Source organism: Acomys minous, assembly GCF_964271855.1.
Source record: "Acomys minous genome assembly, chromosome: 3".
In the NCBI taxonomy this organism is placed as follows: Eukaryota; Metazoa; Chordata; class Mammalia; order Rodentia; family Muridae; genus Acomys; species Acomys minous.
The window spans coordinates 23,570,948-23,595,455 of record NC_140485.1 but is presented as its reverse complement, the minus strand read 5'-3'; the positions used below and the strand labels follow the sequence as shown (position 1 = coordinate 23,595,455).

General features: G+C 44.3%; 1 protein-coding gene across 2 annotated transcripts in view; it reads right to left on the bottom strand.

The window, feature by feature from the left end:
* Positions 1-24,508, bottom strand: part of FBN1 (fibrillin 1) — a 201,976-nt gene that overhangs the window by 20,541 nt on the left and 156,927 nt on the right. For both annotated transcript variants that reach the window (XM_084775482.1, XM_084775483.1), the window contains exons 44-55: positions 21,925-22,050; positions 18,936-19,058; positions 15,708-15,833; positions 13,617-13,733; positions 12,316-12,444; positions 11,384-11,503; positions 9,331-9,456; positions 6,074-6,223; positions 5,549-5,614; positions 5,213-5,329; positions 3,355-3,474; positions 1,681-1,803 (exon numbers count right to left, since the gene is read on the bottom strand). In XM_084775482.1, coding sequence (XP_084631608.1) covers positions 1,681-1,803; positions 3,355-3,474; positions 5,213-5,329; positions 5,549-5,614; positions 6,074-6,223; positions 9,331-9,456; positions 11,384-11,503; positions 12,316-12,444; positions 13,617-13,733; positions 15,708-15,833; positions 18,936-19,058; positions 21,925-22,050 — 1,443 coding nt within the window. The remainder of the gene's footprint in view (positions 1-1,680; positions 1,804-3,354; positions 3,475-5,212; positions 5,330-5,548; positions 5,615-6,073; positions 6,224-9,330; positions 9,457-11,383; positions 11,504-12,315; positions 12,445-13,616; positions 13,734-15,707; positions 15,834-18,935; positions 19,059-21,924; positions 22,051-24,508) is intronic.

Sequence of the window (24,508 nt, the reverse complement as noted above, 5' to 3'; positions counted from 1 at the left end):
GATAACATATGACATATATTATAAATATCATGGGTATAATATAATAATAACAACAAAACCCTGTTACATAATGATTATAACAATGTCATGTATGGCATTATTTTAACATGGTAGTATTATCTAATGTAATTAGTATAATGCAATATCAGAGTAGTCGTTGTGCGGTTGAAGCTTAGTTGAGGAAAAGGAAAGCGTTCCCGAGCATCTTATTCCCCATGCTCTCTCTGCCTTTCTTTTTCTTTCTTTCTTTCTTTCTTTCTTTTTTTTTTTTTGGTTTTGGTTTATTACTTTTTTCTTTTTCTTTCTTTCTTCCTTCCTTCCTTCCTTCCTTTCTTTTTTTTCTTTGAGACAGGGTTTCTCTGTGTAGCCTTGGCTGTCTTGGACTCACTTTGTAGACCAGGCTGGCCTCAGACTCACAGAAATCCACTTGCCTCTGCCTCCCTAAGTGTTGGGATTACAGGTGTGCACCACCACGCCCAGCTCACGCTCTGCTCTTAATAGCACTGCGTTTCTCTCTTTCTGTTCTCTTCCATGTCCTAAGTTGTGGCCTTTGGATTCTATTCTGCATGCGGTAAGGAACTCTCAGTTACTGAAGCTTCTCCTTCAGACAAAATAGGATTTTAGCCATTTTGAGAGACCAGGTATCTGCTTATTAAAGGAATTCAGTGGGATTCTTCAAACAGTGCCCCAGTTTCTCTGCCCCTGGTTCTATGCTCCGAGACTGCCAGTGTTCAACAAATTCTTTTTCATGGAAATGTGTTAAGAAACACAGATTTTAGGGACTGGAGAGATGGCTCAGCGGTTAAGAACACTGGCTCTTCTTCCAAAGGTCCTGAGTTCAATTCCCAGCAACCACATGTTGGCTCACAACCATCTATAATGAGATCTGGTGCCTCCTTCTGGCATGCAGGTGTATGTGCAGGCAGAAGGCTGTATATGTAATCTTTAAAAAAAAAAAAAAAGAAAAAAAAAAAGAAACACAGATTTTGCCGTGCCTTTTAAAAAATGTAGTATCTCTTTTTTCCTTGGGTTGTCATATGCCCTTTATTTTGTATTCTCAGAACATTTTGATTTTGTATATGTTAAGATTTAATTTTTTCATGTGTATATCTGCATGTAAGTACCCTTGGAGGCCAGAGAGGCCATCAGATCTTCTGGAGTTGGAGTTATAGGCAGTTGTGAGCCGCCTAATGGGAGTGCTGGGAACTGGATTTGGTCCTCTGTAAGAGCAGCAAGCACACTATATCACACAACCATCTCCCCAGCCGCCACCTCTGAGCGTTTGGTATATATATAACCCTCATCATATTTATGACACTAGGATGATTTATTTACATTTTTGCCTTTTGTCTCAACTTCTACATACTGAGCTCTGAGGATGTTGGAAAACACCTTTGTCCAGAAAATATCTTATACCTCACAGGATGCCTGACATGTCTTAGACATGCGATGCATAGCGACCTAATCCAAGGCCTTCAGGGCAGCCCTCCATGGGCTAATTGTGCTTCTTGTAACAATCTAGGGGTGAAGGGAGGAATGGCAAGCCCTGCATTCGCTATGGGTCAGGAGACTTCACTCAGTTTCCAGACCTTCTCTTCTCACGGACGCTTTAGAAGGACATCTGCCCTCATACTTAAAGACAGAGCCTCTGCCTCGAATGAACGCCACCAGGGACCTCACCTTTGCACATCCTCCGGTCTTCTCGAAGAACGTATCCAACAGGGCATTTGCATTCATAGGACCCGTAGGTATTTACACAGCGGAAGGCACAGAGCAGAGGATTCTGGGCACATTCATTTATATCTGCAGTAAAAAGAAAGTGAAATAATGAGCCAATAACACTAAGAATGACAAAAAGAGTAATATGCACTGTTATTAAAAGCCAAAAGTCTTCCTTATCATAAGCATGAATGCATCCAGACGATTATAAAAATGAGTTGATTATTTTATAGCTGGTATAAATACGGTGGCCATATTTTCTGGCTCTCCCAGCACAGCCCCCAAGCTTGCTGCCCTGGTGTAATTATGAATTTACATAAATGAGAAAGAATAGGTCCATTTTGTACACTTGGAAGACTCAGGTTGACCAGTCCCTTTCTACATGGACTATGTCTCGCCTTTGCTTCCTTCAACTAAAGCAGTTATGGCCAGAAGAGAAGCCAAGCCCTCTAACACTCTCAGTCGCTTCTCCTTCTCCAAACAAAGAGGTTTCTCCTCTGAGACAACAGGGATTCTTCTGCTCAGAGTGTTATGGTCATTTTATTCTTAGAGAAATAAAGTTTACACAGATGCCCAAGTTCTAGCCCTGATTAAAGGGGAATGGCTTTACGTCTATTGGGCAAAGTAACTTTCCTAGAGTTTATAGTTTGGAAATATCAGGATGTAGTTCCCAAAAATGAGATGGTTAAAAACAAGCCACTCGGATGATCATCTTGCTTCCCAGGAACGATGATGTGAGTGGAGGACAGGACTGAGTGCCCAGGTCATGGTTTATTCACGACCTCTAAAGGCTCACAACCCTCTGAAGGTGCCAGCACTCCGTATCTCTGATGAAGGGCTCCCCTCAGTGCCAACATATGCCCGCCTTCCCCCTCCCCCTCCCCCTTCTTTTCCTACACCAGTGAACCTCATCTTGAGGCGCACGGGGACCATCTGGACAGCTGGTGGGCCCCACTTCTAGAGTTCGTGATTCTGTGACATAGAATGAGACCACAAAGTTTGTACCCCTAACAACTCCCCGGGGGATTCTGAGGTGAGCTGTCTGGAGACCAACCACTCTCTGGCATCCCTAAGCCTTTCCTTCTTTTCCACACACTTCCTTCCAGGCAGTCATACTGACAAATACTTTTCAGATGCTTCTACGGGTTAGGCAACCTCTCTTCTGAGATTGCCTCCAGATGACCACAGGACGTCAGTGGTCACCTAGCTCTGTGTGCAGAAATTTCCAAAAGGAGAAAAGAAGAACACAAAAGGGGGGGGGGACCCTTGGAAACAACAATAACAACAACAACAACAAAAAGAAAAAAAAAGAAAAAGAAAAGAAAAGGAAATAGAAAATAAAATGGGAGGTAGTAAACGAGACAGGAGCTGTGTTGAAATAAAAGCACAGGAGACACACGAGGTAAGCACACTGCAGTACACAGTATAGCTTCCGCCATAAGCCACCTATACTGCTTGTTATATTTCCTGAAGAGATGAGGCCACTCAGAGAAGAAATGATGCAACAGCCTGCGGGGCTCAGATGTTCTTAATTCTCCACACCCTGAAAGGTTATTTAATACTAAGAAGCGCAATCAAGCAGCTGCTCCCATGATCAGTGTGGGCAGCCGACTCTTCTGTATTTAAGGCACTGACCTTCACACGTCATCATTGGACCAGGCTCAAATCCTTCCTCACAGGTACACTCGAAACCTCCGATCACATTCTTGCAGGTCCCGTTTCCGCAAGGATTGCCCACGGAGCATTCATCAGTATCTGCCAGTGGCGCAAAGAGATAAAACGAGTGAGGATTAGTGGGCTCGGCCTCGGATGCCACTAATTCATTCTGTCCGGGTTCCTGGATCTGCACTATCTTGCTCAGTTCTCCTGTTCTTGCAAGGAGGGACTGTGCATGCCTTCTGATCACGGGGTTCTAGCTGGAGCTTGCCCTCACTCACAGGCAGAGACTGTGAGAGAGACAAAGGCTAACCCTTATATTGCCCGTGTGGTTTTCTGCAGCCTGTCCTTAGGAAGAAGTGCATGTTTCCGTGGGAGGAGCTGCTCTAATGGGGAAAATAAGGCCCCCCCCCATGCTGCCAGGGGTTCTGCTGGTTCGAAGACAGAGTCTCCAATTGGCCTCACATTACGTCATTGCACAGGAAGGCTGAAATATGATGGAGTCTTGCCAGATATAAAATAGAAGACTAAATTTACACAAAATAAGAGACCCAAGATTAAGTAGAATTAATGTACTGGATAAAATCCAACACTCAAGTACATTTTGTTGATTCTGTTAAAACCAGGTGGTTTACGTTAGGCAGGGGGGGAAAAAGGCTAGAAAAAAGAAAGAAAGAAAGAAAGAAAGAAAGAAAGAAAGAAAGAAAGAAAGAAAGAAAGAAACATGTTTAGGGCATGACCTTTCTAAACAACTGTGGAGAAAGAAAACATTTTACCAAAAGAAAAAAAAGAAAAAGAAAAAAAAATCCCTAAAAGATGCAGATGTCTTCTAATCCAACCACCTGGAACACCCACTGTTCTCACTTCTGACCCAGGCCTCAGGGACAATATTTCCCTTGGGAAAGAAAGAACCCTATTTTTAGAAATTGCATTGCTATTTTAGAGATCTGAACCCCAGGAAAATACTGGGCTCTTGTCAAGGGTTCCTCCTTCTGGGCGAGGAGGAACATACACAGCACATACACAGCAGCAAACTGAAGATTTCAAAAAGCTAACATTGATCACATTTGTTTCTGTTTTGCTACCAAACCCCACTTTACAGTGAAGAATACTGTATCTCCTTTGATTTAACAAAAACAACAGTATCTTTGCGGTTTAGAGCTGCCAGGGTAATTAGACACAAATCAGTCATTCGCATAATAGCATAAGCGAGGAGGTGGGAGAGCTTAACAGATACACGTGGGCTCCACCCTTAGCCAGCACTGCAGTCCTGGGACTCCCACTCCTCATGGGAAGGCAGGGCTTTTCCATCTGCACATTCGATGTTGAGCACACTTTGTTTTAGAGTTGTTGGACATAGTATTTGAACCCAGCTTACAGTGAATGTAACTAAGAGCCAATGGTCACAGAGGAGTCATTCTTGGGCATTTTAATGAAAAGGCTAAAACAAGAAACTAGATTGGGTGGGTGGTCTTTCCTGTTGCCAAATAGACATGATGCATACAAAACGTTTGGCATTTTTACATACCAAAAGTATAAATTACAGCCACTAGCAGTATGTTTTTGTACTAAGAAATACAGAAGTTGTACCAAGACTTCTGTTTACTGTTATCCATTTTGGTATTTCTTAGGACATGCCCCGGATCTGCCTTCCAAGTTACACTACAAGGGCTGGGCAAGGAAGGACTGTCCTTGCTTGCTTCACTGCTCTAGGTTCCTAACTAGACATCTAAATGAAGATGTCCTCAAGGTGACTCCTACTTTGGTTGAATAAAAGCCAAGTAGCTCAACTTTTTCATAATACAATTCTGAAGGAGGAGATGGAGTCACTACTCACCCACACACTCATTCCCTTCTAGAATATAGCCAAAGGGACACTCGCAGCGATAGGAGCCGTCTGTGTTGATGCACTGGCCATGTTTACAGACGTCAGGCTCTTTGCATTCGTCCATATCTTAAGTGAAGGAAGAAAAAGCAGTAAAAAGCAAGGTATTTCTCTTAAACAACTGCCATTTTGGTGTTCAGTGGTGAATATCTGACACCGCAATGCAACTATCATCCAAGTGATAAAACAACAATCAGAAGAGAGTATTTCTCCCAGGTAGGTAAGGAGACCTAAGACCTGGAGGAAGGACACAGAAGAGACCGGGAGGACCTTGCTTGGGCCACTCACCCACTGCTGAGTCATCAGGGCCCACAATGATCCCACTTCCGAAGGGGCAGATCTGGCGGAAAGCCTCTGTGGTAGAAAGAAGCACTCATTAGTGGGCAGGCCAGGCACAGTGACAGGTTTCCCACGCCCCCATCCATTGCCTGTTTGTGGCCACAAGCTTCAGACAGTAAGGGCTAACGAACAAGACACCCAGAAACAAAGAGGCATGACCAAGATTGCTAACGACGTGTCCATTCTTTGGATGGCTTTGATTTATAACATGTTGAAAAGAGAAAATAACTACCATGCTCCTTCGATAAAATATGTTTTTTGTTTGTTTGGTTGGTTTGGTTTGGTTTTTTGAGACAGGGTTTTTCTGTGTAGCTTTGACTATCCTGGACTCACTTTGTAGACCAGGCTGGCCTCAAACTCACAGTGATCTGCCTGCCTCTGCTTCCCCAGTGCTGGGATTAAAGGCATGCGTTACCACACCCGGCATAAAATACGTTTTAATAGACATTCTGATTACAAAGATGCTAGACTTACCATCAGGCTCGGTGGGGCACAACTCGCATGGGTCTCCCCAGCCTTCTCCCTTCAGAGCACAGCAGCACTCCTGCTTGGAATGGTTTCTGGATTTGGGTGACGAGCACTTTCCACCTTCAAACTTCGCATAACAGTAGCTCATCCTCAAATCTGCAACATAAACCCACACAGTACACTTCAGTTGACTTCCTGCTGGATCTTTGCTGTGTGATAGTGGGCCAATGTGTTCTCTTGTTAACCAGAGCAACACTCCATTAAGTGACTGGAATTACCCACTACTTCAAAGCAGCCTGATGTGAACACTAAAGTCCAACCCTGTCAGTCTTAACAGATTTCTACTAATGACTTCAGGACCATAACATTCCCCAATGGAACCAATCACAAAGATGAATCTTTTCTTGCGTGAGTTCTGCACAACTTTCAGCAAACAGACTAAGGGAGGACAGCCTCCTGGTTCTAAGACACATACTGTCGTTCTGTGTCCTGTACACCCTGGAACCAAAGAAAACACCACACCATAGCATAGAGCAAGTAAAGAAGTGGTAAGTGTGTGAACCGGGAAAGTGTGCCACCAGGGGCATTCACCAAAGTAGCCACTCACGGCATTGTGGGGACACATTTCAAGTGGGGTTCCCTGCAGACTTTATGCTCACACACACATAGCTACATCAAAATTAAATTTCCACACAAAGCCTGTTCAGTGCAATAGAAAGATGAAGGAAAAAAAAAAAGGACAGAAGGCAAGACTTCGGGTGGGTGTAGGCAGAATAACCTGTCTTTCAAAGAATATGCGTTTCTTTACATACACTATTGCTCTGGTAACAGCAAAGAAAGGAGACCTCTTTCTTAGAAACACTCTAACGTCGCTTGACATAATTTTTGGAGGTCAGCTTTTCTAGTTCTCCTAGAGCAAATTGGGGAGCTCTGAGCAGTGAGCTCATCTAGGGGTCTGGAGTGTGTTTTAATTAAAACTTGACTTCCAGAGCCTTGCCCAACGTCGCCGTAATTACACAGTGGCTAAACTTCACAGGTCTGAGGACGTGTTTGCTTCCCCAGCCATTTTGCACCACCTTCCTCCCTAGATCTGCCCACCTCTCATTTCTCTATTCTCTACCACGTTTTCCAGCACAGAAAGCATACTCATTTAGCACTGTTTGCCACCCAAAATATTTACTTCATGGAGAAATACCAAGATCTAACTAATTTTCATTTTCTGGGAGGCGGGAGTGGGGGGGGTGGGGGTCGGGTGGGGTGGGGGAGGAGGGAGTGCCCTTTTCATTTGCTTTATTCTGCGAGGTCTCTGTCACATCCATGTTTTGCATAAACAGTGCTATTTTTTTTTTTTACCACTTATTCCTGTCCTTGGGTTGCTGACCTTATTCTAGACCCAGTTCTATCTTTCCCCACACAGAAAGAAAATAAATATCTTTGACTCAGAAGCAGACTCAAGTTGCATGAAGTCCCAAGTCAGTCAAAAGGACAAATTCCTGTCCCTGAATCTTGCAGGTAAGAGTACTCCTTTACAACATAGCGCCCAGGGCCAGAGTCTGCCCCCTCTGGCCCTGAGTGCTGCTGCATTTGGTGCTTAAAAATCCCAAATCAGTGGTTCTGTGGAACTTTCTCATTTTTTGGCCAACAGAAGCTTGATTCAATTTGTCACCCTATAAGGAAGCTCCTAGTTTCAAAATTTCAGGGTCCAGCCGGGCATGCACTCAGTAGGGGATTTCCTTTCAGTCATGTTGGTCCCTGTAGGCGAGCTTAAAGGTGCCCTGAATTGAGAAACAGCTCTGTGCTCACAGGTACCGCCTTAGCCAGAGCTCCCTAGGATGCCAGCTTCCCAGTCCATCTGCAAACAGCCCCTCCTGACCTCTGAAATTCCTTTGGAAGTATGAAAGTCACTTTCCCTGCTTGCATTCCTCAGTTCTGGCTGAGGATGTGGCAGGGTTCTCGCAGCTGGGCTGGTTCTTCCTGCAATGTCAGCTTGCCCTGTGACAAGCCAGTGCAAATTGAATTAATAGCCTTGGAGTTTCCTCTGGCTTGCCACATCGGCAGATTCGCACCTGGCTTCTCACTGCTTTCTTTCCGAATGCAGGCCAAGCCAAAGACACAAATGAGGGAGTAGAAGTCAGGCTCTACTAGGGCTGGCCTGTGCCTCAGTCATGGCTCGGAAACCCCTGTGGCCTTCTGATAGTTCCCTACAAGATCAAACGAGCCAGGGAATTTGCAACTTTTCCATTAGTACTTCTGCAATGATCAAATGGAAAAGTAAAACAAACAAACAAACAAACAAAACCCGTAACCAGGCAGAGTAGTAATAACAAGAGTTCACAGAAAACAATAGAAGTCTGTCATGCACACAGGAAGATGGTTTGGGGTGGCATGGGGTGAGTGCTGGTGTAGTTTGGGTGACCAAACTGGACTTTTATGCCAATACATGGCTCCTCCAGTCAAAACTTGTCAGGCCTAGGACCCCAAAGCCTTATGTTAGACTCTTAAACTATATTCTATACCTATTATTTGGTAATATGAAGCAAATCACATAAACAAAACAAACAAACAAACAAAACCATAAAGCAACATATAGACACTGACTGACTGAAATTCTAAATGCAAATCGGTGGGCCTTCCCCGTCCTGCAATTCATTAAACTAGTTTGTGTAAGAATAGCCAAGTAACAATTGCCTTGTTTAAGAATGTCTAAACAAGTTTCTGGGTTTTAACCAAACACTGTTTTGTGTTTCCTTTCAGAGTCTTTAATTTTTTTTCTCCTTTTGTTTTAAAGTTAGCCTGGCAAGCCCTTGAATATTTTCACCATTTGACAAGTATTATTCTGTTTCCCCAGAGGATCTGTGAAGCAAAGATGGAGGACAGGTGATCAGTTTGCCCTTCCTCTGTCTGAGGATCTTGGTTTGCACCCACATTCATATAGGTGGAGAACCCTCAGCTGATCCGGCCTCAGTGACTCCCAGGGATGCTCCCCCCCCCCCCACCCAAGAGCCCATCAGCATCTATGCTTGTCAGAGGGCGAGGGGTGTAAGTGCCAAGAAAGTTGTAGAAGCAACAGAAACTTGATGGATGGGTTTTTAACCTTAAAAGTAAAAAAAATGAACCTTCAGGCATATGGTACTCATTAGGCCTGTGGGTGAATGAAACGTCTTCCCGTTCACAAAGGCTCAGAGCCTTGCCATGTTTAAAACATAAGACCACAACAAATAAACACAGCGTAATGGAAGTCCAAAGCGTTCATAGGCATTTACCTTGGCACCTTCTTCCAGTCGAGGACAGGGAGAACCCTTCTGGACACAGACATTTGAAGCTGCCCTCGGTGTTGCTGCAGGTCCCCAAAGCACAGATTTCTGGCTCTTCAACACACTCATCAATATCTAAAAGAATTATGCATGCCAGAGTCAGGATGTCACAGAGACCTCATTAGTCACCAAGTCAAAACCATACAAGTTCAGCGTTCTAGCTGTTTCAGAATCCTTCCAACAGGGTTACACATATTTTAAGGTGAATTTTTAAAAAGTCACTTCTAACAAGTCTTGATATATGAAAATGGAAGCCATAAGCATCTCCTAGGAGTTGTCGTGATAGACCTCTCTCTCACTCGTGGGGGTGCAGGGCCAGTCAGAGAAGCCACACCAACTCCACACCACACTGAGCTGGGACAGAGGCCTGAACCCTAGCATCCCACTTCACCACTGCACAACCCAAGTGCAAGGCTGATTTCAAGGAGAGCTGAGTTCTCTTCACTCACCCATGCAGCCTTCCCAGAATCCTGTGATGTAGCTTTCTCATTACTTAAACACAATCCCATCCCAGAACACAATTCTGATCTGCAAGTTAGTTTTTCTGAAGATATGAACCGCCCCCCCTTTTTTTCTGTATAGAGTAGAGCTTTTCCTTCCTCACAGAGCTACCAGGAACTGGACACATGTGAACTAAGGCCTGGGCTCTTTAGCACATCAGTATATCATATCACCTATAAGGGGTGACCTATTGAGAAGTCAGAGTGCCTCAGCTAACCAGTGTGCCATAAGGGTTTTCCTAAGAGACTCCTCCTAGCATGTGCACACTGGTGTGACTGTAGAATTAAGTATTCCTTCTCTCTCTCAAACTTATCTCTGTTTAGTGACTTACACAAGCATTGTGCTTTTGTAAAAAGCACAGCCACTCTACTCATCCACGCCCCGTGACTCTCCGCTAGAATTTATAGTGAAGGAAGGCCTTTATAGTCTTAAATCTGGGCTATCCTGTCCTAGTTTAAATGCACACACACATACTATCTTTTTGTTTCACATTTGTACAGTTGTGCCTACACCAAGATCCATTTACATGACTTTGTTCTCCAAAGGCCATCTAAGGGAAAGCCAAGAAACTAACTCCATTTTCTTGCCTTAATATGGTAACAACCATGCAAGAGATAGCGTAGACATAAGGCGTCAATGTGATTATTCTCTTGTGCAATGCGAAATCAGCCTCCTCGTCACTGCCTCCATAGTGTATATTTTTTAATTGTCATTTTTGGGCTTACTAATGAGTTTGGACTCCTCTTTGAATCACTTCATTCTTAAACTCCTTTCACCACTATACCTGACCTTTCCTTTAAAAAAAAGTTAACTTTTGTAAAAATGTTCAAACATTTCCTTTTGGAGGTTGCTTTTATGATTATTATCAATCTTTTGTTATTATGTATGATGCACATATATATGATGCACATGGATATGTGTGTGTGTCTGAAAGTGTGTGTGTCTGTGCACACATGGACGTGTGTGTGCATGAGGCCACACGTTGACATTAGATGACTTCCTGGATCATTCTCCATCTTATTTTTTGAGACAGGCTCTCTCAATTAAACATAAAGCATGCTGGCTTGTCTCGTCTAGCTGGCTAGCTTGTCCCAGGGATCCCATGTGTCTACCCCCCCAAGCTCTGGGGGTACAGGAAGGCCACCACACTCACCTGGCATTCATGTGGGTGCTCGAGATGCAGACTCAGGCTCACGCACTTGTGCCAACTGAGGCATCTCCCAGCCCCCTTTCTTTTTCTTATATTAAAAATTAGCCTCTAGGTGCCATGTTCTAGGTAACAGATACAGATTTGCTGATCATCTGGGGAAGTGATCAGGACAAGGATCGGCTGTTTCTGTCTTGATGGAGGATGAGGTCATAAGTCACATCCTCTGACTTAGGCCTTTTTTTTTTTTTAAATGTATTCTAAACTGGAAATGCCACTGCAAAAACATCCTGACTTCAGCGGTTCCAGTGCAACGCCCCAACCCTTCTCCTTGCCATCACAGCCCTGCCTCACCTTCACATTTGTCATTCTGGAGACTGTACCCAGGTGGGCAAATGCATCTGTAGGAGCCGTCTAAGTTCTGACAGGTCCCAGGCGCACACTTCCCAGGATCCAGAGCACATTCATTGACATCTGCAGAGAAAAGGAGAGCGGAGAGAGGTTCCTGCCCGCACGCTGTCCATCAAGCAGGGCACACTCCGGCAAAGGACCCGCAAGCAAACCGGAGAAGCGCGCGGAGCCCACTAGAAGCCACAGAGGTCTCCCAAAGAGGAAAGCAATTACTTTTAAAAGCTTCCCAAAGGGCGCAACACAAATTGAGTATTGTTAGAGAAGTGTAGTTCTCGGAAGGGGTTTTAAAGACACGTAAAAGATTATGGGAACTAATCTCTGGAGAGGTATTTTGAGCAAAATATAACGAACCATAGATATTAAGTTTAACAGTTAAGATTTTTTTATGACTATAACTGAATTTTTAAAATAAGAAAATGGCAATATGCACGCACTGAAAAAAAAATAAATCCTTTACCAGCAAGAATAGTGTAATCCTATGGTGATTTTTCCTTTTGCTGCCCACAGTAGAATTAGAACAGAGACTTCCTAGTTCTGTGTTTGGAACTGGGGACATTTTCTCAGGGACTTTTTTTACTTCCCTTTTTTTTTTTTTTAAATTTGAGGACTTCATAAGTACACTGTATTTGAATATTTTTCACCTTCCCTGGCCCCTTTCCAACTCCTCCTCATGTCCCCCCCAAAACCCCTCTTGATTCATGACTTTTATATTTATTTTTGTGGTTTACACACACACACACACACACACACACACACACACACACACACACACACCATGCCATAAAGCCTTCCCCTTATTTGCATTTGCATGTGTCACACTGACCCTTAGGACTGGCCTGTCCCCCTGTCAGGGTCTTCCTGAGCCCTGCACTCACCCACACAGGTCCTGCCATCTGGAGCCACTTCATAGCCTTCGTTGCACCTGCACTGGAAAGACCCCACCGTGTTGACGCACTGGCCGTTTCTGCAAAGATTCCCATTGCCCGTTGCGCATTCGTCAACATCTGAAAAAAAAAGATCTTTGTTATGTTCCAAGGAAAAAATGTCAGAATCCCAGCCTTCATTCTAAACTTTGGTGGCCTTTGTGGACACCTGGCTAAATATAGGAAATTACAGTAAAGATCTGGTTTCAGTCACAGACCCAGCTGTAATCACGCATCCAAATACAATGCAAAGATTACACTATCAAGTTAAAGCTGGTAATTTGCATGATAATTTTGTAGCAGTTTTGCATGTATATATATATATATATTATATATATTATATATATACACACACACACATCTACCCCTTTTTGTATTGTTGGTTTAAAATTTTTAATTCAATTTATAATTAATTATATACAAGATTAGGTTTCATCATGGAATTTTTAACACAAACAAAATTTGTTTCGTAGACTTTCCGCTTCATTCCCTGACTCCCCATGGTCTCCTCTCACCCATAAACTTCTTTTGCTTTCGTTTACAATGTGTCCTTCGCCCTCTCTGTGCTCCTTCAACACCTTCTCCCCACCTCTTTCTGGTCTCTTTAATTTAGATTTTATTTTTAAAAGATAGAGTGGATTTACTGGGTACGTAATTCAGATGGATTCATACTTTAGTACTGCAAACAGAAGAATTTAACGTTAGCTTCTAACTCTGTATAGCATTTGGTACTGTTTCTTAGCATCCCTTCTTTAAATTATTTTTCAGTTTAAAATAATGGGTCTCATTATGATGTTTTCACACATATATATCCTTGCATATATGTATATGTAAATATACACATAAAATGCATATGTATGTTTTATATAGCACATACATAATGCTAAGTCTACATTCCATACCTGTGAGGAAATGCCTATCACGTCTATACACTAATAACTTGTTTATTTAAAGAGAGATTGCAGAGAGGGATCTAGGCCAAGAGTTCCACATTTTCTGAAATTATGTATTTTATAAAGACTTTTTTTGTATATTTTAACCTAAAACATTTATTTAGAAAAAAATTTTTTTTTCTTGAAAACGTTTTAAACTTAAATCAAAGTCGATATAAAAGTTGTAGCAGCGGATACAGAGTGCGATAAAGGTAATAGGGTTGCTACCTTTGACTTTTAACTAACACGTTATATTTGACTGTCACGTGACAGAGCAGCCTGCGCGCTGCCTGGTGCGGCGACATTCCCCAGCACACTCACCTATGCAGTCGTTGTTGTGAGAAAGTATGAAGCCGTGATTGCAGCGGCAGTTGAAGGAGCCAATTGTGTTTCTGCAGGTCCCGTTCCCGCAGGCGTCTCTCTCACACTCATTTATGTCTGAGGGAAGAAAGGCCCGAGAGGAACAGCGTGACTGAAGGAGAAAGTGAGCGTGTGGTCCCTGATGCCGCAGGGCGGCTGAGGCTGCAGGAGCTGAGATGCTGTGGCTTGAGAAGCTATAAGGTGAGGGCCTACAGCTTGGAAGGCCAGTGCTTCCTCAGCTGCCGTGTGGGAGGAGGCGAGGTGAGGACGTGAGAACCGGACAGGAATCCTAACTCTATCTGCCTCTCAAATTCCTCACCCTTGCCACTTCACTCAAATATTTCCACTTGGAAATGGAAAAACTTCTGTGTGCATCTGGGCCTTCGTTTGTCGCCACCGTTGGCACAGTGCAGCTTGCAGGATTCGTACTCCAAGTTACCCCAGAGAGTCATGACTCACCAGGCTCTGCTCTGCAGTCAGCAACGGAACCCTGTTCTCCAGCTAACCTAACCTGCCACTCTGGATGCTTCTCCTTTCTCCCGCCAGTGATAACTCAGCGGTCCCTCTGAACTCAGCGGAGGCATGAGATGGTCCTCAGCCTGGCTTTGCTCAGAAGTCCTGGCATTTTTTGTCATTTTATTCATTGGTCTGTGGCTTTTCCCTTTGGTGCTTTATGAAGCTTATTCTGGCAACTGAAATATTTTTGAATATCACTTACAGCGGCTAGCATCTTTCTTGTGTACTATATTAAGGAGGGAGTAGAAAAAAGTGGGTGAAAGAACATTGGTACTATTGGTTTGAAGAGGGAGTTCTGGTGAAAAGGGCTGAGGATAAAAGGGAGAGAATGAGCGGAAAGAGACTCCAGGAGGAAGGTCAAAATGTAGCGATGAAAGTCAAGACTGCCTCTTTCAAGCCTGCGACCTAAAGATAACCTTTGGTGACTCCGATGGTCAAGTTATTGCTAGGTCCCTGGTGCCTTGAATATGGACTGAGCATTACATCCAAATACTGAGTCACTGCCACTATGCCAGCCGCCCGAGAATTGGGAAGGCACAGCAAAGCGGTCATGTTGTCAGGTTTCAGAAAATTCTGAGAGAGTCAGAGAAGGCGGGGGAGGGAGAGAGGGAAGAGAGGGAGAGGGAGAGAGAGAGAGAGAGAGAGAGAGAGAGAGAGAGAGAGAGAGAGAGAGAGAGTGTAGAGTAGAATTTATGGCAATGCAAGGAAGGGTGAGCCACCCTGGGATGAGCCAAGCCCAATCATGGAGAAGATAAAATGTCATTCGCAGGTGGACCTAGTTATAGCCAAAGGTAAGTGGTTTAAACAGGACCGTGTAGGCTCTCTTCCAATGGAAGTTTGATTCATGGGCGTAAAGACCCTCAGAAACCTAATGGAGCAGCCTTAAGTCAGAGAGAGGAGGAAGTAATGTGAGAACTGTGTGTTGTGGAGCAATTGGACAGTCCTGAAAAGGAACTGAAACCCTGACAGCTCCCTCTTTTCCCTATAGGGAAATGATTCCTGTCCACGCTTTGTAACAATTTTCAATTTGCCTTTGAAGATTTGACACAAACTGGACACACACACACACACACACACACACACACACACACACACACACACACACACACAAATGGCCATATATTCAAACGCAGAGGTCTGGCCGTATAAATACTATCCCAAACCACACACTATTAACATTTGTATTAAATTAAATTGTTTCAATATATTTCTCCATGTATCTGTTAGTTAAATGTCTTTTTTTTTTCCTGAGGCTAGGGGTGTGACTCAGTGGTTGAGAGCCCCCCAGTGTGCACGAGGCCTTAGGTTTGATGCCAAACATTGCAAGAAAAGGATTTATACACACTGGCATTAACCATTGGCGGTTAGTTATCCGTGATTAAGGAATAGCCAGGGAGCTTAATGTGTTCACAGTTCCAGAGACTAATTGGTGGGTCACCACTCATGCTTATTCTTATTTTGGGACCAGCAAACCAATTAACAAACAAGTTAGAAGTTAGCATTGACTCTTGCCCTTACTCGGATGCACACACTTACCCAAGCACATGGTTTGATCGGCGTTTGTTTTGAAGCCAGTGTGACAAAGGCAGTAGAAGCTTCCCACCGTGTCGATGCACTGGCCATGGCTGCATATGTTGGGGATTTCTTGGCACTCATTTCGATCTGTGAACCAAAGGCATCTCAGGTGAGCACTGTGCCTCTACATGCATGTTTTCTTGGATGGAGACTTAGACCACAAAACGATGGAATAGATTATTCCTAGACATCGTTCTCAGAGACACTCCTAACTTGAAACCGAGGTGGCGAAGCAGATGATGGCACGCTGCCTATTTCAACTTTGAAATCAGCTAGAGTTACTTTCAGGGCATTAGTACTTAGTAAATGGAGGGAACGGGTTCCTCCACCCAGAGAAAAATAAACAAATAAATTTAGAATGGGGAGCAGTGCTCAAACTAGGTGTCTAAACAGCATCATGTGGACTTGATATCTCTAGCTTTTGGTACCAAAGATCATGGGCACTTTGGGCGTTTCCTCTGAAATTTTATAGCGAAGTCAAACACATTATGCTTTTATTAAAATGGGACGATATCATAATTGAATAGATGCTCGCGGTTAGACTTATTGCTTTGCCTCACTCCTTTCAGCTTTCACTCCAGCACATCCTGCTTCTAGTTAAAATCCAGGCTGTTTCTCTCGAGCCTAGAGAACTGTTAACATAAGAGAAAAAGGTCTAGATCTGGCAGAGACTTTCCTCTCAGCCAATTCCAAGCAGAATCAATCAATAAGGTACTTTTTAAAAAGTCTCAAGTGTAGGAGGGGAATTGGGATCACAGTGCTTGGAAGCTATGGCTGGTCAGCACCGAAAACAGTTAACAAACATCACTGTTGTCCTTTGCAAGACTATCTAAAATGAAGAACGGGTGGGAAAGAGAAGGGGATTTTTACTTTTATGATCAGAAGGAGGAGTTGCCCTTGAGGCAGGTCAGGTGTTGTTGGATCTAGGAGTGTGCAAGGACCAGATATATCTCTCCTTTATCTTATGACACTGAAAAAAATATGGAGTACTTGAGGGTTCTAGTAACGAAGCAAAAGTTGGCATTTTAGACAGCCTAACAGTGTTGGCTCACTTTTCTCGGTCAGATAATTAGGACTCTGTAAAAGCAGTATTTTTAAATCCCAGGAGATTATGGCTGAGGTTCCCAGGGAAGCTTGGCCAACCTTTGGTGTAGGGGCAGGATCTCAAACAGGAAGAGTAGAGATCATAAGAAAATGGTGAGGGATGCAGTTGGGAAAGGCATTTCTGTAGGGGTAGGATTTGCTATTGAGGTAAAACCGGCAACCTGAGCTCCACCCTCGGCAGTGATATGTGAGGCTAGGACCACTGCAATTTGGAGTTGGAAACAAAACGTGTACAAATCCAAATGAAAGTCTCCTAGGATGATATTTTAATTTTAAATACAGGCAGAGAAATAAATGCCTTGCGTTCAGCCTGAAAATTACCAGGACAAGACAGTGCTTAAAAGTGTTTGTAAAATAGCTTAAAAGTAGAATGGCAACCTAACATGGTAGCCAAGAACTGGAGCCAGCACCCCGGATGTGAAATGAGGGGATAAGGGTGAACTTGAGGCCAGCCTGAGCTAAACAGTAAGAGGCTGCCTCAAAAACCAACAACAAAAGTGACGCGGGAAGGAAGGAGTTTCAGAACAGAACCTTCAACCCTCAAAGCCGAGTAGGTTACAAAACTCCAGGGCCTTGGCAATCGGGGGGTGGGGGGTGGGGGGGGAGGTCAACTACAGCCTACATAAACTGCTCGCCCAGATTTTCCCTGATGCCCAGATGCGGTTTAGGTTAACATCCTATAGGAAAACACAAAAGGACTTGAGCTGTGGTAGGCTGCAGCTGGTCACCTTGTGTTGATCTATTAATAGCCCAACTTAATGGCCAAAGTAAAGGGTCTACAGTGGCACACTCAGTATGACCAGCCAGACTTTGTTTTAACTGGACTTATTACACCCAGCTCCTAAGAAGTATAAATGAAAGTCAAATGCAGGGAAGCCGAGCTGGAGCCCGATATCACTGGGGGAATTGTGCTTCATATCAGCGAGGCCCTCATTTTTCCTGTTCTGTATCTTTGCTTGATGTATAACCTCAGCCCCATTGACAGAATGTTAAATACCTGCACATGCTCCCTTAAACTCAACAACACAAATCTTGGTTTGCAAAGTGATTTTTTTTTCTGTCCTTCCACCCTCTCCCCACCAAGGTCTCATTAAACAATGGAAAATACCCCGCAGAGAGCAACACACTTCCTGCCACTTAATCACAACTGGGCAAGAGAGCCAAGGAAAACCTGACCGGGGTCCTCCCTGAGTTGTTTCATTCACAAGTGCACAAACCCCCAGGAAACTTTGGAAGTGAGCCCCGAGCAGGGCGAAGTGCTCTTCCAGACCTTAAAAACACAATGAGTGTAACCACGCTGGGACTTACATGAGGACCAGTCCGAAGTCTTAGTTAGCCTCTGAACTCAAACACAAGGGTCTTAGTAATGGATCCCATCAAATGTTGACTAAATTTATCACCATTGTAAGTCGGCCACACATCCTTTTCTTATTTATACTACATCCTCACGCAGGTGAACAGCAGGCATTCCTAACCTCCTGCTTACTGCAGGCACTGTGGAGGTGTTGTGACTGTTAGTGTTTGTGGCCTTCAGGGAGGGAAGACAAGGGTGGTGTGTGTGTATGTGTGTGTGTGTGTGTGTGTGTGTGTGTGTGTGTGTGTGTGTGTGTGTTGTGCATTTTAAATCTGTCTATGCAGAAAAATCTGATCCAACTCAAGGGAGTGTAGCCATTTAACACACATGGAGAAGATGGTGAAGACCTCCTCTATGTAAGGGAGATTATGTAGAAGATGACGACGACGATGATGATGACGATGATGATGATGATAATTTGGTCATGAACATTGATTAGAGAACTGTGGACTTTTGTGTGTGGGTAGGTGGGTATTTCTGGGTGGGGTAGGGACATAGGCCACCATTTACGTAAATGACCTGATTTCTCCTTTGCAAATATCTCACTTATAAGGAAGGCAAAACACTAAGTGTTTAGACATTTCAGCAATTTTCCTGTTTTCCTTTCCCTCTTTAGTTACTTTGAGTTTATGAGCCTAACTCGTTACCTCTATCCCTTAGCCTTATAATCTCTAAAGAAGTGAAGATATCAACCCCTCGACAGCGACCTCCCCTGGGTGGGTGCTACGTACCGTTGCACTGGCCTGTGGAGGTGAGGCGGTAGCCTGGCTTACAGTCACAGCGGTAGCTACCTGCAGTATTGATGCATTCAGCATTGCGCTGGCACACGGGGCCATTCTGACACTCATCGATATCTGCAAGCGGAAGAGAATTTAATTCATGGGAGAAAAGATGTCTGGTGCTGAGTCAGCGATGTCTAATTCCTTACATTGGCTCAGTCTTCTGAAAAGACAGCAGTGGATATTTGTAGCAGGTTCATTCATCATGACAAGAACTTGAAAGCAACCAAGAAGCCCCTCAGTAGGGGAATGCACCCTAAATGCACTGTGGTATATTAAAATGGTAGAATATCAGTCAACAGTCTACGGAGCTGGTCAACAAGAAGACATGGGAGAAACTCACATGTGGATTAATAAGTGAAGGGAGCCACCTGAAAAAGCCATATGCTGTTCTGATTCCAACTATCTGAATTTCTGCAAAAAGGCAAAACTATGGGACCAATAAAAAGATTAGTGGTTTCCAGGGCTTAGATTGGGGGTTGTTGGGGGGGGGCAGGTAGGTAAAACCCAGAGAAGTTTTGGGCAAAGAAACTATGATACAATCACTATAAAATCATAGTAGATATGTACGTCACTATAAATGTGTTCCAGATGCCAGGAAGTACAATTCCAATGGTGGATCTTATTCCCTAAGCGATGAGATATAAAAGGCTGAGGAAGGGAACAGAACTTTCAAGCCTCAAGAGGGAGAGGAAACTCTGGCTGAGGGCCAGCCAAGCTGCCTGCAAGTTGTTCAGGGAGCGGCTGCTATGAACTGTCCGCCATGTTGGGGTAGGGTAGGCTTTCGGTGATGTAGCTGCCTATGGGCATCCATGCTCCTGTGTGGAACCTCTCACCCATCCTCCTGTATATGACTCAGGAAAAGTTACCAGTCCACTATGGTAGACTCTGGTAGCATTGCTTCTTTGGTCTCCTGTCAGTGGCCGACCTGGAGTGAGTTTTGTTTGTTCAGACCTCCCCAGGAAAAGCCACAACAGAAATACAACAGCATTGTCTCTCAGGCCTGTGCTTTTTATGATGGGGAAACCTGTCCACCACCGATGGAGCTCCCGGGAGTGGGATTGTGTGAGGTTGCTGCACCTCGCTATGCAGTAGGCCTGTGAGTAGCAGCGTGGTGCCAGTGTCGTAACGGACGCAGCATTGCTTCACCCACTAGTTCTGCCCTGCTTGTAAACTGTAAAGAAACACAGAGTCAACTACGCCACAGAAGAAGCCAAGTGGTGTGATAGGCAGGCACTTTTGTGACTTGCAAGCCTAACATCTGCTCATATACTTCCTTGTGCAAAGTATAAATATGGAAGTCCCCCAAAACATTCCTGGAATCCTTTCCAGTTGCAGGACAGCTGAGACATGCATGAAGTCAACCTTAATTTTCTGATTTATTTTGAAAGCTAAGAATGTGTTGGGAAGCAGCTGTGTGTATTTAAACGCTCACCTCCAAGATGAATAACTTGTGAAATGGAACCCCAAAATCGGGGTACTTAATCTTCTTCACGTTCTCTGAACGTGGCTGTTTCATGACACCTTTATAAGCAGAACCAGTGGATGAGGCATGCTGGGTCTTCCCCGACAGCAGGGTACCATGCCCTGACCCAGCAGTCTTTCAATCCCATGTATACTGCAAGGTCTGGGCTGACTTTGTACTACTCATGGGTGGCCTTGCTTATGTGTCCTGACCAAGGGCAGCACTGTTAGCAAAATTAAGTGGCATAGGGGGTATTTGAATAATTATACAAGGGGCCTCTAAATGGTAGGTATCCTGAGGTGTGTTCCGGAAGGGAAAGAGTACAGTCACGAGTAAGATCTACTGTCTACTGTTCTTCCTACGGCTGCACTTTCTCTGTAGGAACCTGATTCTTGATGGTTCCTACAAACGCCACAGCTGGAACCATGGTCTGAATTGGCTAGCTCCATAAAAAGTCCCAGACTGGCTATCACCCCCGCCCACAACCCACACAGCAAGCAGGGCAAGCAATGCTTGCCCAGTTGGCCATGGTGCTTGAAAGCTGGCAGGAGAGCCTAACAAGTATGTGGTTACTAATGGAACGTAACTCTGTGTGCAGATTGTAAACTGTCCCTCACTTAGAGAGAAAGGATTCGAATGTCCAAATGTTGACATGTGTGCCATAGCGCATGCGCCAAGGGGGTAACAACCCTTCTACAATGTGTAAAATTTGGCTAGAGGCCTGCTGCTCAAGCATTAAGTAGAAACTGACTTGAGTTGCCCTGAAGAACATCACATACTTCATACGCAGCAGTGTCTCTTCCACTAAAATGTAAGAGAGTGCTCTCCTCCCTGACAGAGGGGGAAAGTATGAAGTTATAAGGAACACTTGGAGTCTCAGTCTGTACACATGGCAACAGGAGGCAGCCGAAAGTCCATTTGCACACGTGCCAACATTCTCCATATAAAATCAGATTTGTTCTTTTTGCCATTTAGAGTTCTCGGATGAGTTTGGAATGTTGCGTTCACCATTGTTTCCATTTGGGGGGGGAGGGGCAGAGTCTCTGTTTGGAAGAGAACACTGACTTTGACATTTAGTTAAAGATGACTACCCTCTTGTGTTTGCTTTGAAGAAAGGGAAACAAAAGCAATCTATTTGACACACCCAGGAACTCAAAGCTTCTTCCTATCAGATGGGAATCTAATATATCATGTTGTCAGAGGATGAGGTTCTAGAACAGACAGCATAGTTTTCCCACTGAGAGTTAATGAAAAAAAATTCTTTTTGCATGAAATCTCATCTGGGTCTCTGCCATGTGCTTTTCTTAATTAACTAATTTTTAAAAATAGTATTTTTGTCAACTCCGGGAGAAATTTCTGCAATGTATTTTTCTGTTCTACCTCTTGACCGGAGTCCACTATTACAGAATTTGGCCAGGGTGTTGCTGAGTAGCTTATTGGTTGCTCCATTTGTACATGCAGTATAGGCACACTTACCTTCACAAACCAGTAGCTTGTCATTATAGAAGAACCCCACTGGGCACTCACAGCGGAAGCTGCCAACCATATTGATGCACACTCCGTTTTCACAGACCCCTGGGATTTCCCGGCATTCGTCAATATCTAGAAACAGGGAAGCCCCTTGTGAGCCATAGTCTGGTCCCAGATCCTGTACAGGCTCAGATAGGACACGTGTGTCTATGCGGAGTCCATATCTTTTGGGATGAGTTTTGTTGCAAAGCATCCAATTTATAAGGTAGGGACCACTTGCGAATCGACTGAGCAACATGTACAGCAGATGAGGAGGGTCTGACTAAAGGTCAGCTCTGAGGAAGGACTGCTGTAGTAGGCTGTGTTGTCCAAGGCCAGAGGGTTAGGCTTGTCTGCTTCTTCTTCTGGAGGGCCCCTCTGTCTGCTTGTCAGAATTTGACAGACCACGTCAGTTGGGCAGTACAGCCTACACTCACAAGTCTCTAGTCCAGAGGCTTCTGTTACTCTAGAGGAACACTTGTTTTCTTATTATAATCAGGAGGCCCTGTAGGGTATTTTCCTTGCCTGAGATGTAAGGCGGCCATGGTGGGCTAAGGTGGGGTTTAGCAGAACAGCAGACACTTCAGAGCAGCATACCCTGAAACCAACCTGTCCAGGGCCCCTTTTGAAGGGTTTGATTTTGTTTGAAAGCAAATTACATCCTTAATGGAAAACACAGCTTAGTTTCTCCTGAGGAGATGTAGGCCGTGAAACTAGAAAGGTGATCTCTAGAGAGGGGGTTCTCAAGGGAGGCAAGAAGTAGGGTAATTGGTTACTATAGCAAGAAAGCAGGAGTGGGCTGACTGGAGGGAGGAAGGGACCAGGCATAGGTGCAGAGGGAAGAAGCATAACTACATGTGTGTATGGAAAATGCCATGATAAAGCCCATTGTTTTACATGCTAACCTAAGGAAACTGATTTAAAAAAATATCTTCAAGGGTACAATGTCAAAGCATCACTATTTTGAACACAGGTAGTTTTGACCTTTGGCACCAATGTTAAGTAGCCATGTGAGGTAACATCACAACTATGTTTTATCTGCAAACAACACCCAATTTAGACTCCACTCTCTTAGTATAGATTAAAACATGAAATAGGGTCACCCATATTCATTAGTTCCAAGTAGAAATGATGTGTTATTACTCAGCTTAGCAAACACTCACTGAGTCGAATCTCATTGTTAGGTACAAAATAGCCAATGGATATTATTAAATGTGGTCTTTTTCTTTTCCTGTCTGGATTCCATTTCCACTTGGAGAAGTTTGTATCTTAAGACAAGATTAGTAAACATGCTATAGTTTTAGCTGCATGAGAATAAACTCTATATGCCAAGAGTTCTAAGACCTTTCGGAAGGAGGCTGTAAGCTCAAATAAAATAAGGCTTTGTTTTGTCATGGCAGAATTTGGTGACTCTAAGTGCATTGCTAAATACCATGTTTCTAGCTGCCCAGAACTAGAGCCAAGCAAACTGTGAGTCAGGACTGGGTTCTGGTCCCAGCTCTGTTACTAATTAGCTTGGTGGCCTTGGGTGAGTCTCTTCCCTTTTCTGGGCCTCTGCCTCCTCCACTGGAAAGCAAGGGAGTTGGACAGGATGGCTGGAGGTCTTCCCAGGTCGGCTAGTGGATGGTGCTAATGCCATTTCATGTCTTTGTTCACTGCCAAGTGTGGGGGCCAGGCCTTGCTGGGTTATGTGCCTGGACTGCCCATGGAGGCCCATTACCATTAGAGGCCACTTACCTCCCAATCACAGATTCTAGACAGATTAAAAGATGTTTTGGGAAGGAGGAAAACAGAGTCGTGAAGGCCAGGTGCGCCATGCCAATGTCATTTAGCAGCTTTTCTTTCCAAACCATGAAGTTTCTTTGGATGTTGACTGGCCTGTGGAGCCATATGGATTTGGCACTAAGAGAGCCTGCTGATTGCTGGACCAGGCCCTTGTTTTCTTAAACAAGGTCACTGGAAAGGCTGATGTGGACTTCACGTTTACTTACTAGGAATAAGGCAAGCTGGAGCAAGCCGTGGTGTCTGCTATAGGACACAGTCGCAGAGGCTTAGGGGGCATCTAAGGACTGATATAAATCATGCCATGGAGGGTGTGGAGGGGGTGTTTTGAGAATGCAACAGCTTCCATTGACTTTGGTGGTATTTGCTTCTAAACCGCAAGGACACTGCCCATACTGGCTACACCCTGTGCAATGCTTCTCAGTCCACTGTGCTTCTGAATCTAGTACAAGCTACTATACCATTGCAGGGCCTGTGTCAGCTCCCGCGCGACCACATACTGAAAAGACTTATGTCATGAAATTTTCCATGCAAGGGGCCCAAAGAGAGGCCTGGGGAGACAGAACTGATAAGCAAGGGGGCTTTGTGAAATCAACCCTCAAAGAAGTACTGAAAAGTCAGGTTACACTTAGACAGAAAGACACTGAATTACAGTCAAATCCAACTTCAGCTGGGCCTGACCTTTCTTTGCTGATACCTAGAGCTAGATTCGCTAAGCTTGATTGTAACTTCTGGAAAGTTTTCCAGGCCCTTAATCGCAAGCAGTAAA